This window comes from Gadus macrocephalus, chromosome 22 (genome assembly GCF_031168955.1).
Source record: "Gadus macrocephalus chromosome 22, ASM3116895v1".
NCBI classification, from domain to species: Eukaryota; Metazoa; Chordata; class Actinopteri; order Gadiformes; family Gadidae; genus Gadus; species Gadus macrocephalus.
Window position 1 is genome coordinate 19248270 of NC_082403.1, and position 24707 is coordinate 19272976.

General features: G+C 47.1%; 1 protein-coding gene across 1 annotated transcript; it reads left to right on the forward strand.

Moving 5' to 3' along the window:
* LOC132451080 (uncharacterized) lies at nucleotides 1–24707 on the forward strand. Its single transcript, XM_060043358.1, has 2 exons — nucleotides 1–37; nucleotides 23186–24707. Exon 2 carries the CDS (start codon nucleotides 23339–23341, stop codon nucleotides 24473–24475), a length of 1137 nt encoding a protein of 378 aa, XP_059899341.1. The 5' UTR covers nucleotides 1–37; nucleotides 23186–23338; the 3' UTR covers nucleotides 24476–24707.

A 24707-nucleotide genomic window follows, 5' to 3' on the forward strand; every position in this document is an offset into this window, starting at 1 on the left:
AGAGTTTGTTGAACCTGCTTTCTGAAACGGGCCCCTGGTGTAGATTGTGATCAATTCAGTGTTAAAATAACACTGCACCATGTTGGTTAACACTCGCAGTTTTGCTGTGTATGTTTACTTGTTTTTGAAAATAGCATAATATGATACCTTTATAATACGTAACACTCCTACGTAGGAAGGGGGCACATTTGAATATTACTTCCCACTTCCCAACTCCCCTCCAATCAGACCATCGCTAAGATTTCGTGGACCAGAGGACGAGCAGCTCCGGCAGGGGGGAACTCGGCGCTAGCCCTACAGAATTCTGCGACCCACCGAAAAGTGTGACCCCAGGGGGCGCTGTTGCATATTTTCTGCAATATGCACGAGTTTGAAGCGTAGACAGGCATGACAAAAACATACATAAAACAAAAGATCTCCCCCCAACCATTTGCCTTTTTATTAAAGGTGCTTAATAAATAAATTTGATTGATTTGATTAGCATTTTACAGACCCATACAATGGATAGGGCGTTTAGTACGGTCCTTCACCGTGGCTTCTTTACCCATAAAAAGCTACAGTCAGTGTTAAATTATGCTGATTTACCTTTGAGCATTTCCTATTATAGGCTGCTGTGAAAAATGCTGTTTAGAATTAATGTTAGTATCAAGAAAAGAAAGACCCACCGGAAATCTTATGTTTTATTTATGTTTTTGTTATGATGCACACGTGCATGTTGCAGAAAATGTGCAACAGCGCCCCCCGGGGTCACACATTTCGGAGGGTCGCAGAATTCGGTGTAACACCGGCTGCCCGCTGCCAGGCAGCCGGCAGCATGTCGCAGTTCATGTACTTCAGCGAGTCAAAGCCAAAGTTCCTTTCCACCCTCAGCTGCCGGGGTTACTGTGTATACCGCTCCGGTACCAGAAGGGCCACGCACGACTCTGTAGGCTACAGGATTCCAGTGGTCCTGGATTTTATTTCTCCCCGGTGGATGGCTCCGCAAATAGATAAAATCTCCTTCTTGGAAGCCAGCATCATTCACCTGATCATTATGGTTCTGGTTCCGTCGGAGGGCCAGTTCTTCTGAACTTTGCCTGACGTGTTCCTTAGTAATTTTGACGCTTTCCTGGTGCCTTTCAACCCATTCTTCAAGGGTATGGGTATCTGGGGCAGCCTCCCTGGAGCCAAGCAAAAAATCAACTGGCAATCTTGGATGACAGCCAAACATCAGAAAATATGGTGTATAACCCGTAGTCTGGTGTGGGGTAGTGTTATAGGAGAAGGTGAGCTGTGGCAGATGGTGTGGCCACCGACGCTTCTCTACCTGGGGTAGTGTGCGCAGCAAGTCGTGGAGTGTGCGGTTGAACCGCTCACACTGGGCGTTCCCTTGCGGGTGGTATGGAGTTGTGCGGCTCTTTTGTATCCCGTACATCTGACACAGTTGCTGGATAAGGAGGCTCTCAAAGTTTCGCCCCCGGTCGGAGTGTATACGGGCTGGAGGACCAAATCTATGGAACCATTGCTCCACCAAGGCCTTGGCCACTGTGGGAGCTTTCTGATCTTTAGTAGGGATAGCCTGCGAATACTTTGTGAAGATGTCTGTAAGGATCAGGACATTCTCTCGTCCATTGCTGGCCGGCTCCAGCTGAGTGAAGTCAAGGGCCAGAATTTCATTTGGTCGAGTGGCTTGCATTGAGCTCCAATGCGTACGGACTTTAGGTTGAACGGCCTTCCCCAGCACGCATCGCTGGCACCCCTGACACCACTGTTCAACATTTTTAGCCATACCAGGCCAAAAACATCGGCTTCGGAGTAGCTGGAGTGTTCGTTCTGTGCCTTGGTGTCCTTGCTCGTCGTGGACACTACGTAGGACTTCTGTTTGCAGGCAGTGGGGCAGCAATAGTTGGAGAGTCTTGGGGCCACCTCCTGGTGTGTGGATTAGGCGGTACAGAACTCCTTCCTCGTTGATTAGACGGTCCCATTGCCTAAGCAAAACTCTGCTTCCCTGCGGTAACACTTCGCGTTCCGCTGCGCTTGGCCGTCGCCCCTCTCGGTAGTACTTCCTCAAGGGCCCGATGACCGGGTCAGCTCCCTGGAGCACGCTGAGGTCTTGAGGTGTACGTCCAGGTAGGGCTACCACCTCCCTGCACAGGCCCTCTATGGCAGGCATTGGAACAAGACTGGTCAATGCGCCCAATGCAGGGACCTCGGTCCCAAAGGTGAAGCGCTCCAAATACTGCCGAGAGAGGGCATCGGCATTCTGATTGTTCTTACCCGGCCGGTATCGGAGGGTAAAATTGAACGACGCCAGTTGAGAGGCCCACCGTTGCTCCGTGGCTCCCAGCTTTGCCGTGTGCAGGTGGCTCAGTGGGTTATTGTCAGTGAGGATCGTGAAATGGTTCCCCAGCAAATATTCACGGAACTTTTCCGTTACTGCCCACTTTACTGCAAGCAGTTCAAGCTTCATGGAGCTGTAGTTTTCCATGTTTCTTTCAGCCGCCCTGAGTCCCCGACTGGCATATGCGACAGGTCGTACCTTCCCTTGGTGTTCTTGCGAGAGGATTGCACCAAGACCCCCGTGGCTGGCATCCACCTCCAAGATGAAGGGCTTTGAAAAGTCGGCATATGCCAGAACTGGAGCAGAGGTGAGTCGCTCCTTCAAGGACAAGAACGCATGTTCACACTCTTCGTCCCAGGTCGAGGCCAGAGGAACAGGGGGTGTCTTACCCTTCTTGCGGGGTCCATTGAGTCTCCCCACCAGATGGTGGAGTGGGGCTGCCAGCTTTGAAAAGCCTTCCACAAAGCGCCTATAGTAGCTAGCAAAGCCGAGAAACGATCGTAACTCGGCTAGGTGTCCAGGGCGCCTCCACTCACTGACTACCTCTATTTTGGCAGGATCCGTGGAAACTCCTTCCCTGGAGACTACATGCCCCAAGTAGCTGACCTGATGCTGGAAGAAGCTGCATTTTGATACTTTTACTTTCAGTCCCTGCTTTTGCAGGCGGGAAAACACTTCTCCTAGCCTCTCCAGGTGCTGAAGGACGGTGGTGGAAAAGACGATAATATCATCCAGGTACAGTAGGACGGACTGGTATCTGCAATCCCCAAACATGCGTTCCATCAAGCGCTGGAATGTTCCGGGTGCGTTACACAGGCCAAAGGCCATTCTATTGAACTCGAACAGGCCAAAAGGCATACAGAAGGCAGTCTTCGGTATATACCGTTCCACCATTGGGACCTGATTATAGCCACTCGCAAGGTCCAAGGTAGAAAACCATTTCGCTCCTGAAAGGGCATCTAGAGACTCTTCTATACGAGGAAGGGGGTAAGCGTCACGGCGGGTTTTTGCATTTAGTTGGCGATAATATACGCAAAGGCGCAAACTCCCATCCTTCTTGGTCACCAGGACTATAGGAGAAGAGTAGGGGCTGCTACTTTCTCTGATGATTTGGCTATCCAAGAGCTGTTGAATGTGTGCCTTTACGGTTTCATACTGAGAGGGTGGGATTCTTCGGTATGGTTGCCGAACCGGAGCATCATCGAGCAGGAGAATCTCGTGGCTGATTAAAGACGTGCATCCTAGATCTCCATCCCCTCGGGAAAAGATGTCGCTGTACTGGGCAAAAAGAGCCCTGGCCTCAGCAGCTTGTTGCTGAGACAACCCCTGGAAGGCTGGCATCATGGGCTCGGGACCACTAGAGCACTCAGCCACCTCCTGTGTGGAAACATAGGCCTGACACTCTTCCCATGATGGATTGACTGATATGGAGGCAGCGGTTTCTGTCGCAGCCGCAGCCACAACTTGTACAGTGCCAATGGGGCGCCGTGGGGACAGCCACACTTTTGTGCTCCCGACATTAACTACCGGTGCATATAGGAATCCCCTTTTTGCCGGCACCAAGGTAGGGGACAGCAGTAGACCTTCGGGCAACTGCTCTCCGTCAAAGCCCAAGGGCTCCAGCAAAAACTCTGCAGACTCGAGCTGGGGGCATGTAACTGGGACCATGGTTAGGGCTCCTGCCTCGAGGCAGACTGGCAACTTCCCATGGACTTTCACTTTGAACGGCTTCGGTGCATTTTCAATGGCCTGGATCTGTTCACAGTGTCTCAGTGCGCGTCGGGCTGCTGGCGCCGCCGACTGCACCGGAGGGGAGAGGAAGAGCTGTGGCCCATGTTGTCTAAAAATAATCTGATAACACTCCCCAATTACATTCATTCCTAGTATCCCTGGGGTCAAGAGCTTGCGGTCTTTAAGAGTGCTATTCTCTGGGTCTTTAACAATTAAGATACCCCTTCCCGGAATGCATTGCCCCAGTACCCGTACGTCCAACTCTATGTAGCCAATATAGGGGATGTCTAATCCATTAGCGGCCTTAAGCCCGAGCCATCTACAGTCCCTCGTTTGTAGATGATGAAAATGTTTTCTGAAGAAACTCTCGGTGATGGTAGTCACCATCGACCCAGTGTCAATCAAGCAGGGAACAGTTACATCTCCCATAGACACAGACAATACAGGGCAGGTTTTGACTTACTTTTCCAAAGATTGAGGATGCCTTGAGCCAGACACATCCCCTCCCAATGTATGGCTCTGCACACTGGGAGTTGCTAGTTTCCCGATCGGCTATTATGGCTATTGGGGCCTTGTGTAGGGGGGTCACCAGGGGGCCAGCGCAAGGCTGACGCATTATTGTGGTGGGAGGGAGCTACCTGGCAGTAGCGAGCTATGTGCCCTGGTTGATCACACCGTATGCAAATGGGCTGACCATTGGGTGCGCGTTTGTATCGCCCATCCTGTTGTAGTGGAGGGGCCTGCGATCTACCATTAGGGTGTCCTAACTGCCTTACAAGCGTGTCCAGCTGCGCTTGTTGTTTAAGAACCAAGTCTTTTAGTTCCACAAATTCTAATGACGGAGGGGCTGCAACACATTGTGACACGACCTGAGCTTCACTGCTTGCACCTGGGGCACGGTAACTACGGTCTCGGTGAGACTGACCTTCCTGCACCCACCTTATAGCTTCCTTCCTTACATCTAAAAGAGTCAACACACTATCTCCCCGTACCAATCTCTTAAGTTCCCGCCGTAACATGGGATCACTGACATTTTCGCAAAACTGGTCTCTCAGAACAATATCAGGGTTTCTGACGGCACCTTCATTTGACTGTTTTACTTTCTCTAACATTTCCATTAAAGCATGAGAGAACTCAAACAAACTTTCATTCTCCTTTTGCTTTCTGTTAAAGAAACGCTGTTGCCAGTACACATACGATTTAGCACACCCCATACAAATGAATTATTCTAGGACATAGGCTTTCGGGATCAATTCAGAGTTCGGACTGTTCGGGATTCGTTTTGCTTAGCCAGTGAAAGTGACCAGCTGTAGATTCCGCACTGTTAAAAATACTTCACTACAAGTAGGCTATAAGTCCTCCAAATAATTCAGCAGAATTGCATTACTGCCACAAGCATAGGCAGCAGTAGTACTAGTCATTATGCGCTAAAATGGTCCCTGCCAGTGTTTTTCTATTCTGATGTTTGTGGATGAATCTTTCAGCTACAGTGTTCTATATTAACCTGTACTTGTTAATATAATAAAGAAAGAACGAGACGGGCACGGTAGACTCATTCAACGAGTATCATTGTATTCTTCTTCAACTCACGCAACGTCACATTACACAGTTTCAGTACAACACTAGGTAAGTGCGCCATCCGGTGGTGTAGTGGAGTAACAGGAACAGCACATAATACGACTGAATACACAACATATTCCCCCTCTCTTAAGAAGCTTAAACGTAAGCAAAAGAACAATGCCACATCTGACATCAGCAGAATAATTCAAAACTCAATAATATAATAACTCATCAGTAGTGCAATAATTCAATAATAGTGCAATAATTCAACAATAGTGCAGTAACTCAAGTAGTACCATAATTAAAGTATTACAATAACTCAAGTAGTACAATAACTCAAGTGCCATCTTATCAGCATCAACACAGAACTTCACCTTAGAAAATGTTGCTAAAATATAACCAGCAGCTTTACTGTACTCTGACTTTGTCCTTTGCATATAAAGGTAAACTCTTGAAACCTGTAACCCGTATATAATGTAAACTTAACATGACATTTTCAGATATGTAAATCACAACAGCCTTCTCAATGAAATACAGTGTCCAACATAACCAGTATCTATCTCACATTCATTAGTCAACAACAAAATATATATATTTTTTTAGTAAACAACAGTATTTTCTTACGTTTTCACAGCCGTGTTTTTTTTTTTTTTTTTACATTTTAACTCATTCTCTTTTACCTCACAGTCCCTCAGAACAATTAGTGTTCATACTCCTGAAGCCAAGCAGGCTCCTTTCTCCCTCTCACTGGTCTGTCCATGACCCCAGGGTCAACTGCTTGTTTGGGCGGCTCAGGTTGCTGGGCCGACTCCGGCACAGGATCAGGGGCAGGGCAGGCCACTGGTTCTGAGTCTGAATCCCTGTCTACTTCACTCTCAGGGACCAGAGATAGGTGGGTAGCATTCCATGTGCGCCCATCTTCCAGTACGAAGGCACTAGAACCAGCTTTGCGCATCACTCTGACAGGTCTCTGAAACTTAGACAGTCCCTTTTTGACATGGAAAGGTTTCTTCACTCTGACTAAACTTCCCTCTTTTATCTTTGGCACACGTGCTCCCCTTTTCACATCAGTGTATGTCTTTGATGCCTGCTGTTTGGCAGCGACCCGACTGTGTAGTTGGTCCTCTGGCAGTGGATCAGATTTGCGAGCAGGGCCAATGTCTACTTTGGTACGCATTGGTCGGTTGCACATGAGCTCATGTGGTGACACTCCTGTGGTGCCATGTGGGGTAGCACGGTAAGTGAGCAGAAAATCCTGTACAAACGGCTTCCATGGTTTTTTCTCCTGTTCGGCAGAAAGCAATGTCTCTTTTAGAACGCGGTTCCAGCGTTCTACAGCTCCGTTTGCTTGTGGATAGTAGAGAGACACTTTCCTGTGTTTGATGTCTCTTGCTTCAAGGTACTCAGCAAACTCACTGGAAGTGAACTGAGTGCCGTTGTCGCTTACTAGTTCCGTAGGGTTTCCAAACCGGGCAAACACGGTAGACAGAAAGGAAGTGATTGCTGCCGTTGTGATGGTAGAGGTGAAAGCAACTTCCGGCCACTTTGTGTAGTAGTCAACCAACGTCACTGCAAAGCGACAGTCCCAGCTGGCTGACTCGAACGGTCCCACAATGTCCATGCCCACTTTCTGCCATGGAGCATCAGGTAGTGGGATGGGCTGGAGAGGAGCGGCATGTGTCTTGGCACTTTTGTCATTCAGCCGGCATGGTCCACATGCACGGATAGCCTCCTCCACAGACATGTCCATACCAGGCCACCAGTATAAGTCCCGCAGCATTTGTTTAGTGCGAACGATCCCCTGATGTGTCTCATGTGCCAAGCTCACCAGCTGCTTCCTTAAGGCCACTGGCACAAGTCGTCGGTGAGAGCCCCTGTAGATGATCATATCTTGGGTTGAGAGTTCATCTCTTGTGGCAAAATATGGTTTGAGCTCATCCGGTAGCGCTTTTGCTGTCTTAGGCCAGCCCTTATGTATCTGCGTTCTAAGGGCTGTGAGCTCAGGGCACACCTGACATGCATCCACAAACTTGTTTACTGAGAGAGCTTTGAGTTCTGTGTCCAACAGAGCAACAAGCTCTGGCTCTGTTACTGGCTCTGTATCCTCTTCTGCTGGGAGGGGTAGACGGGAAAAACAATCAGCAACTTGATTTTGTGAGCCAGGACGGTACTCCACGTCGTACGTGAAGCACAAGAGTCTCGCAGACCAACGTGCAATGCGCATACCGGCGCGGCCCAGACCTTTTGTTGCGAGCAGTGTGGTCAAAGCCTGGTGGTCTGTGCGTAGTGTGAATCTGGTACCCCATAAGAAGGTCCTCCATTTTTCGGCAGCCCACACACAGGCTAACGCCTCTTTTTCAACGATAGAATACTTGCGTTCTGCAGGGTTAAGTGTACGTGAGGCACATGCAACTGTGCGCTCTGTTCCATCTGTGTGTAGTTGTGTCAGTACCGCCCCCAAGCCATAGTCTGACGTGTCTGTAGACACGAAGGTGGGAAGGCTGGGATCGAAGACAGACAGCGCTGGACTGTTCACAATACAATCCTTAACAGCCTCGAAGCTCTTCTTAGCTGCTGAAGTCCACTGGAATTTTTCCTCACGCAGACATGCTCGCATGGGCTCCACGAGCGACGCATAGTTGTACACAAACTTCTGGTACCACGCTGTGAGCCCCAGGAATGAGCGCAGTGCTGTAGCCTCTGTCGGCGCCGGAGCCTCTGTGATGGCTTTGACGTGCTCTGTGAGTGGCTGTAGGCCCTGGGCAGAAATCGTGTGCCCAAGGAACCGCAGGCTGGATTGGTTGAATTGGCATTTTTCCTCGTTTAGCTGGAGGCCAGCCCGCTTGATCGCTGCGAGCACCTCCTGTAAGTTGAGGTCATGTGCTGCCTTTACCTTTCCGTATATTATGACATCGTCCAAGTAAAATTGGACCCCTTTGCAGCCTTTCAGTACAAGCGACATCATCTTGGAGAACGCACTTGGGGCTGAGCACAGTCCGCATGGTACACGTTTGAACCGGAACAGTCCATCATGCGTTATGAATGCAGTTAAGTCTCGGCTCTCCTCTGCCAAGAGCATCTGATGGTAAGCGTTGGCGAGGTCTATTGTAGAAAACACGGTAGCACCACACATCTCGGAGAACAATTCCTCCATATGAGGAAGCGGGTAACTGTCCATCACTACCGCCTTGTTAGGCTCACGTAAGTCCACGCACAGCCTCACCGCACCGTTCTTCCGTCGCGTGACCACGATGGGTGAGACCCATGGAGATGCATCAATCCTCTCTATTACGTCCATCTGTAACAGTCTCTCGAGCTCCATGGAGACGGCTTGTCTCACGGAGAGAGGAAGTCTCCGCAGTTTCTGTTGAACGGGCTGTACTGCTTCGTTGCCCTCCTTCACTTTCACCCGGTGGAGAAAGTCCTTAGCTAAGCCCAGTTTCACACCGGTCACTGGCCCAGGTTCGACCTCAGACACTGGAGCCGCAGGTGAGAGCACAGAATTTCCCACAATGGAAAGTCCAAGTGCCCTGAATAAGTCCATTCCCAAGACAGCAGTACCTGCCTTTTCCACCACATATAATACAGCTGGTGCTGTAGTATTAGCATGCTGCACTGTAGCTGATAGACAGCCTAGTACTGGGATATCTGACTTTGTGTATGACACTAACTTCACTTTTGGTTCAGTCAGGGGCACATTACTGAAATGCTCTCTGTAGACAGGTTCAGGAATGATAGACACAGCGGCACCTGTATCTACCACAAGTTCTACTGGGCAAGAAGCTGACTTTGCATTAATAGTCACTTCGCACGTTATTTTCTGAGCTGGACTATTTTTATCAATTCCCAGCACGCTAACTACACTTACATTTCTGGCTGGTCTTTCAGAAGACTTGCTTACCTTTGCAAAGTGTCCCATTTTATTGCATTTCCGGCAGGTCATTTTCAGCGCAGGGCAGTCAGAAGCATTGGCAAGATAGGTAGATGACCCACACCTAAAACAGCGCGACTGTCTTGGTGTGCTCTTTGTAGGCGCCGCCTGGTGGTTGTTCATCCCTCTGCCTTTGAATGGACGTTTAGGCGTCGCCGTCACCGCTTGAACCGGAGCCCGCGCTTCTGGACCCAGCGTTCGCGCATATCCAATTGCGGATTCCACTTGCACTGCGATTTTCAGCGTTTTCTCCAGTGTCAAGTTTGCATCACTTTGCACCAACAGTCTGTCGCGCACTTTAGCACAGCTCGCATGCTCAATAAGCTGATCACGTATCATCTCGTCTCGGTTACCTTCAAATCCGCACGTTGTTGCTAGCTCGCGCAGAGCGGCAACATACTCCGTGATGGTCTCCTCCGTTTTCTGAATCCTTCGTCTGAACTTGTGACGTTCCACCACAACGTTTATTGCAGGAACGAAGTGTACACGCAGTGCATCCATTGCTTCTTTGTAAGATGCACCTGCGTCTGCAAGTGTGTAAAACACACGCTGGCCCTCTGTACCCAGACAATGTAAGAGGATTGCACGTAACCTCGTGTCTGGCCAGTCGTCCCCCTCCGCGTGTATGGCTAGTAGATAGTTCTCAAACATCTTAGCCCAGGTGTCGAACGGAATTGTAGGTTGTCCGGCACCCGGCAGAAATAACGCCGGTAGAGGAACGGTATTCATCATCCTCGTCGCCAATTTGTTCTATATTAACCTGTACTTGTTAATATAATAAAGAAAGAACGAGACGGGCACGGTAGACTCATTCAACGAGTATCATTGTATTCTTCTTCAACTCACGCAACGTCACATTACACAGTTTCAGTACAACACTAGGTAAGTGCGCCATCCGGTGGTGTAGTGGAGTAACAGGAACAGCACATAATACGACTGAATACACAACATACAGCTTTGTTACATTTCCTTGCGATGGTTTGCTGGTTTAATACAGCAATACATACAATTATGTAAGATGATGTGTCCGTTGCGTGGCTGTCATGTGAGAGCCGTATACGCATTTTAAAAACACCTGTAATCAGCCTGACGATGACTTTCCGAGCGGATCATGGGGGGCTCTTCAATCATTTATTTTTCAGGGTTTTCTACCGTCATCCTCCAGTTTATCGCAAACATCTGGAGATAAGTCTGTTTAATTAAATACTCAAGTGAAATACAAGTGTACCTCCAAATTGCACTTATTGTACAGTACTTCGGTAAGGGCATTTACAATCCATCACTAAAGTTGTGATAGAGTATTCTGATTCAGCGGATTTAAAATGTATTTGTATAATCTTCACAAATCTTGCAGCAATGCAATGTTAATATATCATCATGGGAAATGAGTATTCTGATTCAGCGCATTTACTATTTATTTGTATAATCTTCACAACGCACAGCAATGAAATGTTAATTTATCATCATGGGAAATAGCATATAAACAAGCTTCATAAAAATTATTTTCTAAGCAGTAGGCCTACTACATATTTCTCAACGTAAACATCATGACCATAAGCTATCCCAAAGTTTTCACACCTTTCACACAGTAGGGCAGCATTAGTCATACATAATTAACAACACATCAAAGAAACTTTATTGAGGGATAACAGTGAAAAAAACATCTGCGTCTTGGGTAAAGCAGGGCTATGCTTAATGTGAGGAGCAGAGCCCGATTGGAAGGAAACCCATTCAGGACGAAGTTGACCCGGAGAAGGCAGCTTCCAGGCAGATGAAGATGGGGGGGCTCTACTTCTTATTACCACAACAGGAACAGAACACAGCCAAGCCAATGAATTCAGCCATGTCACTGAGAAGTCTGTCTGTAACATTTGGAAGATACAGTTCAACCATGTAGGACTTTTCTAATTCCCCATTGTACTTTACAGAGATAGAGCACTTTGTTGCAGTCAGACATTTGTTTTTCTTTACCTTTAACATAGTGAGGCTGGAACACAATCGTTTGAGCTGGCTTGGTGGAAAGCCCACTCACCACGTCAAGGTGCATGTCATGAGTGGGAAAAAAGGTGTGTGTGTGTGTGTGTGTGTGTGTGTGTGTGTGTGTGTGTGTGTGTGTGTGTGTGTGTGTGTGTGTGTGTGGGGCACTCCAAGCGTCCTTCCCTGTGTGTGTGTGTGTGTGGGGGGGAACTCCAAGCGTCCTTCCCTGTGTGTGTGTGTGTGGGGGGGCACTCCAAGCGTCCTTCCCTGTGTGTGTGTGAGTGTGGGGGCACTCCAAGCGTCCTTCCCTGTGTGTGTGTGTGTGTGGGGGGGCACTCCAAGCGTCCTTCCCTGTGTGTGTGTGTGTGTGGGGGGGCACTCCAAGCGTCCTTCCCTGTGTGTGTGTGTGTGGGGGCACTCCAAGCGTCCTTCCCTGTGTGTGTGTGTAGGGGCACTCCAAGCGTCCTTCCCTGTGTGTGTGTGTGTGTGTGTGTGTGTGTGTGTGGGGGCACTCCAAGCGTCCTTCCCTGTGTGTGTGTGTGTGTGTGTGGGGGCACTCCAAGCGTCCTTCCCTATGTGTGTGTGGGGCACTCCAAGCGTCCTTCCACGGGGGGGGGCACTCCAAGCGTCCTACCCTGTGTGTGTGTGTGCGTGTGTGGGGTGCTCCAAGCGACCTTCCACGGGGGGGGGGGGGGGGGGGGCACTCCAAGTGTCTCATGGTAATGCCAGAAGAGACACAACCTCACGGATGAGGTCCAGTCCAAGGTCTCCTCTAGGACCAGCAAGAGGGTCAAATGTGCTGTTTAGCTGCTCCAAAACAGCATCCCCAATGAGGTACTGAATTGAGGGTACGGTGACCCTCTCAGGCCAGTGCACCTCTCCTGCACCAGCACCACCCTCTCTTGCTGGGTCTTCCCCTTCTCCTTCCTCAGCAGCACCTCCTTCTCCACCAAATACGGATAGCATTGCAGTAGTGGTCTGTCCCTGCCGTTCCAGGCAACCTCTGACGAACATCTGCAGTGGAGTAGCATGCCTTTCCGTCCTTAGTCCATGGTTATTCCACTGTTCAATGAAGCCACAAAGGTCACAGTTAATCCGAGGGAGGTACACGTAGTGCAGTGCCGCCATGTGCATCTCGTGGACATCTGTCGATGTCCACGATACCTTCGCTCCCCAGGAAGTTGAAGAGTTCATAATACACATTGGACATTCCTCGCCACAAATCCCCCCAGAGCCGTTCGATGCGCTGGTTGTGGGTGCTTCTCCCCCGGAGAGCACTACCTCTGTTTGACCCTCTGAACAAGTTCATCATGAGGCAGACCGAGTTGTTCTCACCTCCGTGGTCAGTCCTGACCCTCGAAGGCACGCCATACTTTGCCACAGCACTCAGGAAGCTCTCCATCACCGTGCTGCTCCGGTTGTTATCGGAGGCTCGGAGGAACACAACCAACCGGCTGTATCCATCTATGGCCCCATGGATAACAATCCTCCACCTGAAACAGAAATAGTGAAAATATAATTTAGATGAACAATACATAGCCTACGGAGACAAATTAACCACACCTTTAAAGCGAACACCAAAGTCTGGTATGCTAATGTTAATATCTACCTTATCAACTTGTGGTTGCCATCGATGTGCCACAAGGAGTTTGGGCCAGCAACTCTATGGGCCCTATCTTGCATCCGGCGCAAGTGACTTAGTCACTGGCGCATGTGTCGTTGCTAGTTTACAACTGGCGCAGAGCGTTCTTTTCCCACCAGCGCCACTCGCCGGTAAATTAGGGATTGATCATGCGCCCCAAGGGGCGGTTCGGCGGAAGGAGGAGGCGTGTTCTGGCGCAAACGCTATTTTGCCGTTGCTGAATACCATTGCGCTACTGACCAGGAAATACCTGGTTTAAAGTCAGTGGCGCGTTGTTCAGATGCTATTTTAAGGGCGGATGCATACATGCGCATGCGATGCATACGGATTGCTTGTGCACCTCGCGCATACACTTTGCTTCTCTGATCTACCTAGCCGCACATTCTTGGTAAATTATTTGGGAAAGAACAGCTGATGCAGCGGTAATAAGTTGTACTTTTAAATCAATGCATCTGCAAACACCGTACAGCAAAAACATATTTTCTTGACACAGACATCGTGTAGGCCTACATGCCCATAACTTTTAGGATTGATGAGTATTTGATCGTGAAAAACATTGTTTTACCGCGAGTGAGTGTTAAAAAGAATGAATGAATGCGGGCGCGCGCGTGTGCTCTGTTTAAACACACGCAAACTAAACACGTAACGCATAATACAATCAATGGCAATGTCTATTACCGCGGGGACACATGCATATTAGGATAGCATACAATACTGATAAGAAACAATGTTTATAATGTATTGCGTATATCATTAAATAGAACCACAGTTACCGCATATCATATGTTATATCATATACGTTTTCTTTGGCGAAATTTATTTGAAGACTCAGTATTTCTGAAGTTGTGGAAGAAAACCCCTTATTCCATGTGTGAATTAGGCCATATTATTTGGCAATAAACTGAGCCATTTGCAGTTTGAAATTCATGTGCATCTGTCTCATCGGAGACTGCAGACGCGCTGTCAAAATATCAACTCGTCCGATTCAAATGCGCTCATGGCTCTTAAAGGGGATGGGAGCTGACACTCTCATTGGTTTGTTGGACGTTACGCCCAAACCACACCTACGGGTAATTAGGCTGCTTCAGACCAACCCTTTTGACACTTGCGCCGCGACGCAAGTGTCATTTATCCGCCTGTAAAATAGCGATAGCGCCGTAGAACCGCCCACAAAGCTACTTGCGCTTTGCGCTTCCCACTTGCGTTTCAGACCGTTAAAATAGGGCCCTATATGCCCTTCTTTGCAGTGTCTGGGACATTGTTCTTGCTGCAGCTGCTGCAGGGTTCACCCTCAGCATGCTTGACTCTGCTCCTCTGAACATTAATTTGCTGCGCACGCAGCTGCGCCCTCACAGACTCTGGACTGATGCGGTCATTCCCAGCCACTGTCTCCCTGATGAGGTCATCCAAGGCAGCATCTGAGCAGGTGGAAAATGTCCCAGCGCGCTTCAGGTTGAACTGCCTATAACATTTGCACATAGAGGTAATGTTAGACCTACGGTATTTCGATGTGCTTTTGCACCTTCAACCAGCCCTCCAGGATGATTACAACAATTGAGACAAGAGGGAAATGCCATTATTGAAACAAACCTTAAACGACAGCTCAGTGTACGAACAGAGACACCCAGAATCTGTGCCATCTGTTTCCCAGTGAAACCACAGGTCCTCAAAAAACACAGTTGCTCCTGGGATATTTTGAACTGTGGGGGACCACGACCTCCGGTCCAAATGAGAGGTGCCTGGTAGCCTGAGAAATATAACAGATTGATGTTTACACACCAGGGTATCTACACATGTTTTAAGTTGAAATTTAAAAAAGGACTTAAGAACTTTTTAAGACGGAATAGTCAGAAAACAAACCATAAACTGAGTCATTTAGGCATTGATTAATAAGCCTATCAGCAGCCCCATGCAAGCATACCTTGTTGTCCCGGTGTGGTAGGCACAGATCTCCGAACTTCAGCTATAATTTCCCGAACATCTCGAATTATTAGATCAGCTGAGGAGATGTCAAGCAGCCTTCCCCGTGACCACACTAGGGTCCTCTCCATGGTTTCCAACCTGACAGTTTAAAAGGTTTCGTGAAATTAGGAAAAAATTGTAAGTGTGAAACTGTGAAGCTTCCCCACACCTAGTGGTAAGGGCGCATTAATATCTGCCTGAACGAATTAACACGCAAGCAAATATATATATAGGGGAATTCAGAACACCCTTTGTTCGTTTTAGGGGGAACAGTAAAGTGGTGGGATCAGTGCAGATAAGCGACAGCATGGAGCTATTATGAGCGACAACTGTCACTAAACGATGCGAGTTTTGCATGTGCAGAATTATTTCATGAATTTTGGTTTGCAATTGTAACCCAGGGTTACATGACACCGTTTCATTTAATTTGATTTAAATCACAACCCCTTTTAAAAGTTTGTTACTAACCAGTAAGAAATACATGGTTTGTGTATTGTCGTTCTAAATAGTGCCACAGAATGAGATAAAGATGTATATTGGGAAAATATTGCAAATGAATGCATTTAAATTATTGAATCTAAATAGTATGGTGTGATTTGTTAAACCACCTGTAACTCAACAAAGTCGCATGGCAACTGGTTTGGCTTAGTTAGCCAATCAGAAATTAGACCCGCCTCTTTTTAGCGTCAGCAGATAGCAGTTACGCAGATTTGTCCTTTTCGGGACGAGCCACCAGTGATGGGCAGTAACGCGGGATTACAATTACAAAAATAGTAATTCGATTACTTTTACTTTCCCGCAAGCATCCTGCGTTACTGCGTTACTAAACCGTGATTTATTTTTTCCATTGACAGTAAAAGAATTAGGGATTTTGCCGTATTTGCTTTGTGAGACTGTCTCGTGACAATGACGTAGCCTATAGCGGCGCGACGTCTAGAAGTAAACAACACCAACGTGTGTGCAAGACATGGAGTGCGGGAGAGAGAGCGAACATGGAGCATTTAATTCATGGAAGTTCAGACATTACTTTGAGTTTGACTCGGTAAAAAATGTAAAAAAACATTAAAAACATTAATTAGTCAGAAGATCTAGAAATAGAAGGCATAATTCTAGCTATGGGCCAACTTAGCCTATCGGACAGCAATCAGTGCACTTGCAAATGAGTGCCTGCAAGTAGCCTATAACCGATCGTGGTGTGACATTATTTAACCATCAATCTACCGCAAATATGACCAGACAGATGTACATTGAACACATGATACACAAAGCTCACCGTCCAACTCGGCGAATGCCGACAGACAGCCCACAACAAGCCAAACATCACCACGGCGGGTGTGCTCTCTCTCTCTCTCTCTCTCTCTCTCTCTCTCTCTCTCTCTCTCTCTCTCTCTCTCTCTCTCTCTCTCTCTCTCTCTCTCTCTCTCTCTCTCTCTCTCTCTCTCTCTCTCTCTCTCTCTCTCTCTCTCTCTCTCTCTCTCTCTCTCTCTCTCTCTCTCTCTCTCTCTCTCTCTCTCTCTCTCTCTCTCTCTCTCTCTCTCTCTCTCTCTCTCTCTCTCTCTCTCTCTCTCGCACGCCCGTACTACACAATCACTCCAACTTATCAAACTCCAAGGCTAGGCTGCTTCACTAAGACCACAACTAACCACAAGGCCTTGATCATAAGCATGCAGTATGCCGAAGCCGAAAAGGACACACGCAGTCGCACACACTCATCTTATGCAAAACAATCCGTTTTATCATCAACATTCAGTCACTGCAAAGATTTAAAGGCTAGCCTCTTACCATAAGTTAGAATGGACCAAAAGTATGTGATTGAGACAGTATTGTTCGGCTTTCGCTTGCTATCCGTTTTTAGTATGACTTCTCAACATTGTCTTTCTTGTGTTAGGCGCACATGGCTAATTTGCATACGTGCACAGGATTGGCTGGCTCCGCAAGGCAAATAATATAACATATTTAACTATCTTTCTATCCGTCTATTTATTTATCTATCAACGCATGGGTCTAGTTTTAATGTGATGTATTATGTGTATGTCCAGTCAGACTTGTTGTCTCCCTTGTTCTATGTGGTCTTACTGTCCGTCCACACCAGAAGCGAATTGAGCGACCAAATCGTCGGAAGTCATTCACTTTCTATGGGCAAGAGCGACCAAAGCGACCAAAGCGACCAACGCTACCAGCGGCCAAAGTTGAGCGACCAGAGCGTCAAAAAGAAGTTGAAAACTTTTTAACTTTATGCAAATGACTATTATTCGCTTCAGCGACCAAACACTGACAGCCAATCGGAATGTAGACGCTCTTCGCTTGCGTGGATCCCAGGGAACATCGGCAGGCACTTTGGTTCCTACCTACCTTTATTCACTCACTGAACAAAATGTCGGCTGAAGTATTAATCGCGGCTGTAACTGGGCACCCGGTGTTGTACGAACCCACCCTTTTTCAGTTCAGAGATCGAAACGCCATAGTGGTTTGGATATCAAGTGATGATAAGCGGGAGAATTTATAGGCTACATCTAGAACGTTCGTATTTAAGCGGGAATCATTATAATTTGCTCTACATGCCACCAATCTAACCAACCAATCGCGTGTAGCATGCTTTAAACAAAACCGTCACATAATCAAACTAATCGACAAGACGAGGGATAAATGACAAGGGATATATCTCTTGTCTTTTATCCCTCTATTCCCCACTATTCACGGAGCCTGAGGTGAATAATTTTTAATTAAATAGTCTAGATAGATAGATAGTCAAGTCTTTATTAATACCAAACGACACAAATCGTCGGGAATCCATTTAGGTGGTTCGTTCCACACAGGACAGTAGCCTACAAGACCACACAGAACAAGTCTGACTGGACATACACACAATACATCACATTAAAACTAGACACGCATTGATAGATAGATAGACAGAAAGACCTAGATAGATAGATATGTTCCATTATTTGCCTTGCGGAGCCAACCAGTCCTGTGCACGTATGCAAATTAGCCATGTGCGCTAACGTCTATTTGTTTTGAATGCGACGAATGAGTGCAGATCATGATTTGCAGATCCAGATCAGTGAAACATATTTCAACTACTACAGCACGCAGGGTTTTTTGTTCTCGGTTGTAATTAGCCTACATTTTAGGATTTTTATATTGGGGGGAATCACTGTCCTACTTGTTGTCGAAGCACTTTATCGAACAAGCAAAACCGTCTCGGCAATATGGCCAAGGTGTATGGGAGAGTTCAATATTTGATATGGCTGTCTGTAGGGCCTACTAAACGCATACGGCTCCTTTAAATGCGTCTGCATAATTGAATTGTACGTCATGAGCGACTTGAGCGACCAAAGCGAACAGAAAAATTCGCAGCGAAAATTCGCAGCGACCAAAGCGTCTTTGACGCTTTGGTCGCTCCTGGTGTGGACGTACAGTTAGTAGGCTATACTGTGTGAGCCGAATCACCTAAATGAATTCCCGACATGTAGTTTGGTAAAGACTTGACTAGGCTATTTATCTATCGAGGCTATTATTTAACAATTATTCGCCAAAGGCTAAGTGAATAGTGGGGAATAGCCCCCGAGACCGAAGGTTTATTTGTTGTTATCAGCTGACATTTTGGGATGAAAACAATAGAGTTTGAGATGTCAATCATGGGATATTGCCCAATATCCCGAGATAGCCAACCAATCAAATTGCGCCATTTTAGGAGATTCACGTGTAGCATATAACTATATATAATATCTATGTATTTATCTATGAAACACATCCTTCCACACACAGTTCAAACACATAGGCCTACTCTATGACATTAGAACAGCCTAAATGTTAATAGAGACTTTGGTTTTAATTATTTTATTTCTGTATTTTATTTACATCTATTCGAATGAAGGTGTGCATACACACCAAAACGATTTTCTTTAAATGAGAGACTGTTGCATTTAATATTTTTTTTTTTTTGCAATGTGCATCGTTAAAAAGATTGAGACTAATACAAACAAGTTTTAAAAAAAGCGCATACAGGTTGTGTATAGTAGATAGTGTGTTTTTGAAAAGTAACTAAGTAAAGTAATTAGTAAAGTAACTAATTACTTTTGAAGATAAGTAATCAGTAAAGTAACTGGATTACTTTCTTGGATAAGTAATCAGTAATCAGTAACTAATTACTTTTTCCAAGTAACTTGACCAACACTGCGAGCCACAGATGAGATTCGACGATAGACTACCGTTTTTTAATAGTAACCTAAAGAACAGAGATTCCCCCGCCACTAAAAGTCCCGAAAAGCCTGTGCAGTAAATCGAAACCCTTGGTGAGTCTCCTCGGGTAAACATTTGGATTTGAATTGTGTTTTTGGGTGAGAAAAGAACGTTATAAGCCGCTAACTGGCCGCAGCTAATGCTGCTTGCTAACTGCCTAGTGGGCGCGTGGTGTCGCTGCACTTGGCGTGCCGTGACTGATGTGGGGGAGGGGATGTGAGGCCCGTTGCTGGGGCTGCGGGCAGATTGTAGTTTGGACGTTAGGTTATGCATTTTCTTCACTGTTGATGTTGCGGTCTGTTGATGGGTTAGTGATGTTGCTAGCTGTGTTAATTGCTTTATGGTGAAAAGGAATATGTAAAGCTGTGAGTAAATGGTGCTAGTTTTGAAATGATAAATTCTTCCAGTGATCTATAGCTTGCTGAGTATATTAACTACAGAAAGAAAATACAATTTAAATGTTTTTTGAAGTGGTTTATTTAGAGTTAAGTGTCAATCATTTATGTTTTACACTGTGTTGTTACCTAGAATATGATATTTATAGAAAATTAATTGAAATGTATAAGATAGACAGACTACTAATGAGTCTTTTGGCTTTGTTGTCAAGGCCGGGTTTTTTGTGTGGATCGAAAAAAGATATTGAACCCTGGAACGTCTGTATCCTGCTCGCCCTCCCTATGGTCCCGCAGCGGTGTGCAGACTGGCGAGCTACCCCATCAGAGCGATCCTATTGGACCACGAACAATAAGGCAAATTCTAATTGTTTCTGCAGCAGTGTAGGGACAAGAGACTGAATTATTTAGATATTGTAAATAGGCTGATCTAATATTTTTACTGTGTTTTATTAGTGTAATTGAAATGTGTTATTTAGGGATGTTTTAAGTATTCAGAGGTATTTTGAAACCTGGTTAAGTTTTATTTGAAAGGGTTGACTCTTTTGGTGACCTAAAATAAGAGTGTAAATAAGAAAGGTATTTGTGATCATTTTAATCTTTTCCACATTTTATTTTAAATCAATTTAGGTATAATTGTTCCGTTTATCATTTTTCCTACTTAAATAAATAAATATATATCTCTTGTTTCAGTGTGTCATTTCTGGTGCAGACAGTTACCATATCTCTCCTTAACGTACCTTAGAATCTTCTGGTAGTCTAGCCCATATATTGATTATTGATTGTAAACTAGTAACATTGTTCATTAAAAGACACCAGGTACCGGTTACACAATGAACATAGAAAAGAATTGCCTATTTGTCACAAAATAAGTTGTTAACAGTCATTCTTGTAATCCTAAAGTTCCACCCACGCCAGAAGTGACTGGATAACGATACCCATCTAAGGAACGGTTACTTTATAACTTAGGCCCCGTCCACACTAACACGGGTAAATAGAAAAACGCACATTCGCAATGAAAACGATCTCCGTCCACACTATCGTTTTCATATCGTTTTTGGAATGTTCTGTTTCCACGTTCCACACTGAAGTGTTTTTGATTAACAGTTGTTGTCATGGTTACACGACTCCCGCCACGCCTCTCTGTTTATATTACAGGCGCGCGATCAGCTGATAGTTGCCGTTGATCAGCTTGCTAATCATTTTCACTCACAAGCAAAAATATGGCTCAAACCAAAAGTACAAAGGCGAGTTTCTTTTTTTTTTAAACGCCTCTCAAAGCAACTAGACCCGACGTTACTCGCCTACTAGTATCCAGGCTAGAGCCCAGACATGTCGTACATCTCAACATGTTCTGTAATTACAACTATTAATCGCTCCAACGGCACTTTCCTGAGTGATTTGTCTGCCATAGTTTCTTGTTTTGACAGTTATACGTTTCCTTCGTGACGAAGTGTCAATGTTCCGCTTGTGATTGGTTTGTAGCCCAAAAGACGACTGACGTCGGCCGCTTTCTTCCAAGTTGAACTTTTTTCAACGCAGAAAAAAACGCTGGGAGAGGCGTTTAAAAAAACGGTCGTGACTTTTTCCAGAAACGCTCTGCTCCATAGGAATATAATATAAAATAAGCGCTGGCAGATAAAAAAAAAAACGCTAGATGTGAACACGGCCTTTAGTGTGGAAGGAGTAGCCTTTAGGCTAAAATTTTAATTCTTGAACAATGTCCTTTACATGTTGGCTGGTAAGTTCCCAAAACCTACCTGGTCAATGTAGATTGGACGTCTACAGCATCTGTTTGGAGCAATCTCATACATTGTCTAGTCATTAAATGTGCTTTTGCACCGCATTATGAACTGTCTTCTAGACATTCTTGAAGCGTTCCACCTGTCAGTCCGATGTCTAAGGCTTTAACTCACTCTATACGAGAAATAAAATTGGAGCAACTCGTGGACCAATTAGAAGAGCTTATTTTGAGGGGGGGGGGCGGATGGTTGGCAACAACCTCACATTATGCATTATTTGAATTCAAATTCGCCACTAGGCTGGCAAGCCAGACCCACGTGAAGTTCATATTATTTGAATTCAAATGCGCCAATAGGCTGGCAAGCCAGACCCACGTCAAGATGTTGAAATTAAATTTACTGCCGCTAGGGGCGACTAACGTGTATAAATACGTTGCGATCTCGGCGGGAGTTGTTCAAAATGCATAGGCGACTCTCTGAAATCCGCAGACAGGTGAACGCAAACTTCGATCGAGCCATGGATCGCAGTACCGAGGAGGCCACAGACGGACTTGTGGATAGGTAATATATACGTATATATCATTTTGATAATAGCATCGGTGTTAACGCGCGCTAGTTGAGCTGATCGGTTGACAATTCCAAAATGCCTTGCATTCGTTTAATGAAGACGTGCTTTCACGGTACAAACGTAAACGTGTCATTACTAGTGTGAGAAAAAATTGACTTTAACTGTCGGGCAAGCTAGAACAAATATTTACTCCACATATCAACCAAATATCAGTAGGCCTACATGAATTAACTGGTAACAACAGTAAAATAATAATAATATATTTAATTTGTAGAGCACTTTACATTCAGAAATCTCAAAGTGCTACAGACAAATAGCCTACAGGAATAAATTATTGCAATGCTCCAGTGAGCACATGTGCAATGGCAAATGAGATCGCGGCTGCACGTGAAATGTCTTTTAAATTGCATAATCTGTCGCCTTGTCCGGGAAAACGTTTGCCCGCCAACGGTGCTACTTTGACAATTCATTCTCAACCATGGCCGACATAACCACCATTGCATGTCTTTACCTGTTGTGGAAGAGGGAGAGACTTCGGAGAACCCGATGCAGTCTATTCATAATATTGTAATGACCCCGGAAGAGGCAGTGAATGAAATATTGGGTTAAACAGCGATGTAGCTTTTTTTTATACCTAATAAACCGTTGGAACGCACAAGACCGGTAACCATAGCAGCACCGGTAAATAAACCCCGCTAAACCCAATCCCTCCGAGAGCTCCCCGCGCTACGGCCATCCGGAGGCACACAGAACTTTTTGCCGTGATATTATGTATGTAAGGAATAATGTATAGAACGCCGGTCATTATCGAGAAAATATCATCATCAGTGCCTGATGATGATTGTGTTTATGTATGTCTATGTGTTTGCATGTTGTATGGAGCGCCTGGAGCGGCAATTTCCCCCCGGGGATCAATAAAGTATTGTGGCGACTCCTACCCCCGGGGAGTCTGGGTATTCATAATGTTTGGGGAAAAGGGGTTTTATTGTCTTTGTATAACTTGTTCTGTTATTAGGTTAAGTGGGGTTAACGGGTTTGGGTTCTTTATTGTTTGTGTGTTAATTGTGATGTGTAGTGTGATCGGGACCATTAGTGAGAGTGTTGTGTGTGTTGGTCAGTTGTGCCGTGTTTTCTGTTATGTGTGGTTTTTGAATAAAGGCAGCTCTCTGGGTCGTGCGGTGTACTGAGGCACGAGAGTTGCGGCGCCATTTAAACCTGGGCTCCCGTCTCGTCCTTCCCGCGCTGCTCGCCACATTGGTGTCAGAAGTGGGATGTGGCCTGCGCATGCGCGGGGGGATTTGAGTTTCGCGGTCGAGCCCATGGACAACGCACCCTGCGCTATGGGAGCGCAGCGCCCCCCTGTGGACACGACCGGAAGGCCCGGAGGACCGGCAGCTGCCCACCGCCCCAGGACAGCGGTTAGGCTGCCGAAGTTCACTGGGGTAACGCAGTTGGAACCATACCTGGCCCAGTTCCGGCTTGCAGCGTGGCACAACGGCTGGGGTGCCGACGAGGCGGTTGTCCACCTTGCCCTGGCATTGGAGGGGACGGCAGCACGGGTGCTGCTCGACCTGGACCAAGCAGACCAGCGAGACCTTCAGGCCCTGATCCAAGCGTTGGAGAGGCGGTTCGGTGAACGGGTCTCCAGCAACGAGAGCAAGCAGTTGCTGGCTTCTCACCGCCGCAGGGAGGAGGAGAGCCTGGGGGTCTACGCTGCGGATGTCCAGCTCTTGACCCGACGCAGCTACCCGGAATTCTCCGCGGCTACACGGGAGGCCCTGGCGCTCCACGCTTTCCTGCGGGGACTGCAGCCGGAGAGTCTGGGGCAGCATGTCCGCCTCACCGCACCCCAGACCCTCGATGCGGCTCTGGACCAGGCCGAACGGGCTGAGGTGGAGCTCTGCCGCCGTCGCGGTGGTGGATCCGTGGACGCGGCTGGGGCAGCCCTCCCCCCCGGCACCAAGAACATGGGGGTCAAGTCCAGGCAGCGGAAGGGCCGGATCCGGACGGCCACCCTTCCCCCCACCGAGACGGCTGAGGCTTCCCTTGCGCAGTGTCGGCAGCTGGGGCTGGTCGAGGACTGCGGGTGGACGTGGCAGCGTGCCACTCATCCTCGTCGCAGCCGCCGGCGTGGCCGTCGGAAGGCCAGACGTCGGAGGGCGGCGGAGGATGGGGTGCCCGAACGGCGCTCCAGAGGCCCCCTACAGCGGAACCTGGTGGGGGCCCCGATGGAGGTGGTCCCCGACCACAACCCCAGGACCGCTACTGACTGTTGGAGACAGGCGTCCCAACCCGAGGGGAAGGCTGCACCGCAACGGGGCCGCTACTGGCCGGGGCCAAGGCGGCGACGCCGGCCCCCTGAACACTCGGGACTGTGCAGTGGGTGTTGGGGTCGTCGGGACGTCTGACCCCTAAGGTGGGGGCTGTGTGGCGACTCCTACCCCCGGGGAGTCTGGGTATTCATAATGTTTGGGGAAAAGGGGTTTTATTGTCTTTGTATAACTTGTTCTGTTATTAGGTTAAGTGGGGTTAACGGGTTTGGGTTCTTTATTGTTTGTGTGTTAATTGTGATGTGTAGTGTGATCGGGACCATTAGTGAGAGTGTTGTGTGTGTTGGTCAGTTGTGCCGTGTTTTCTGTT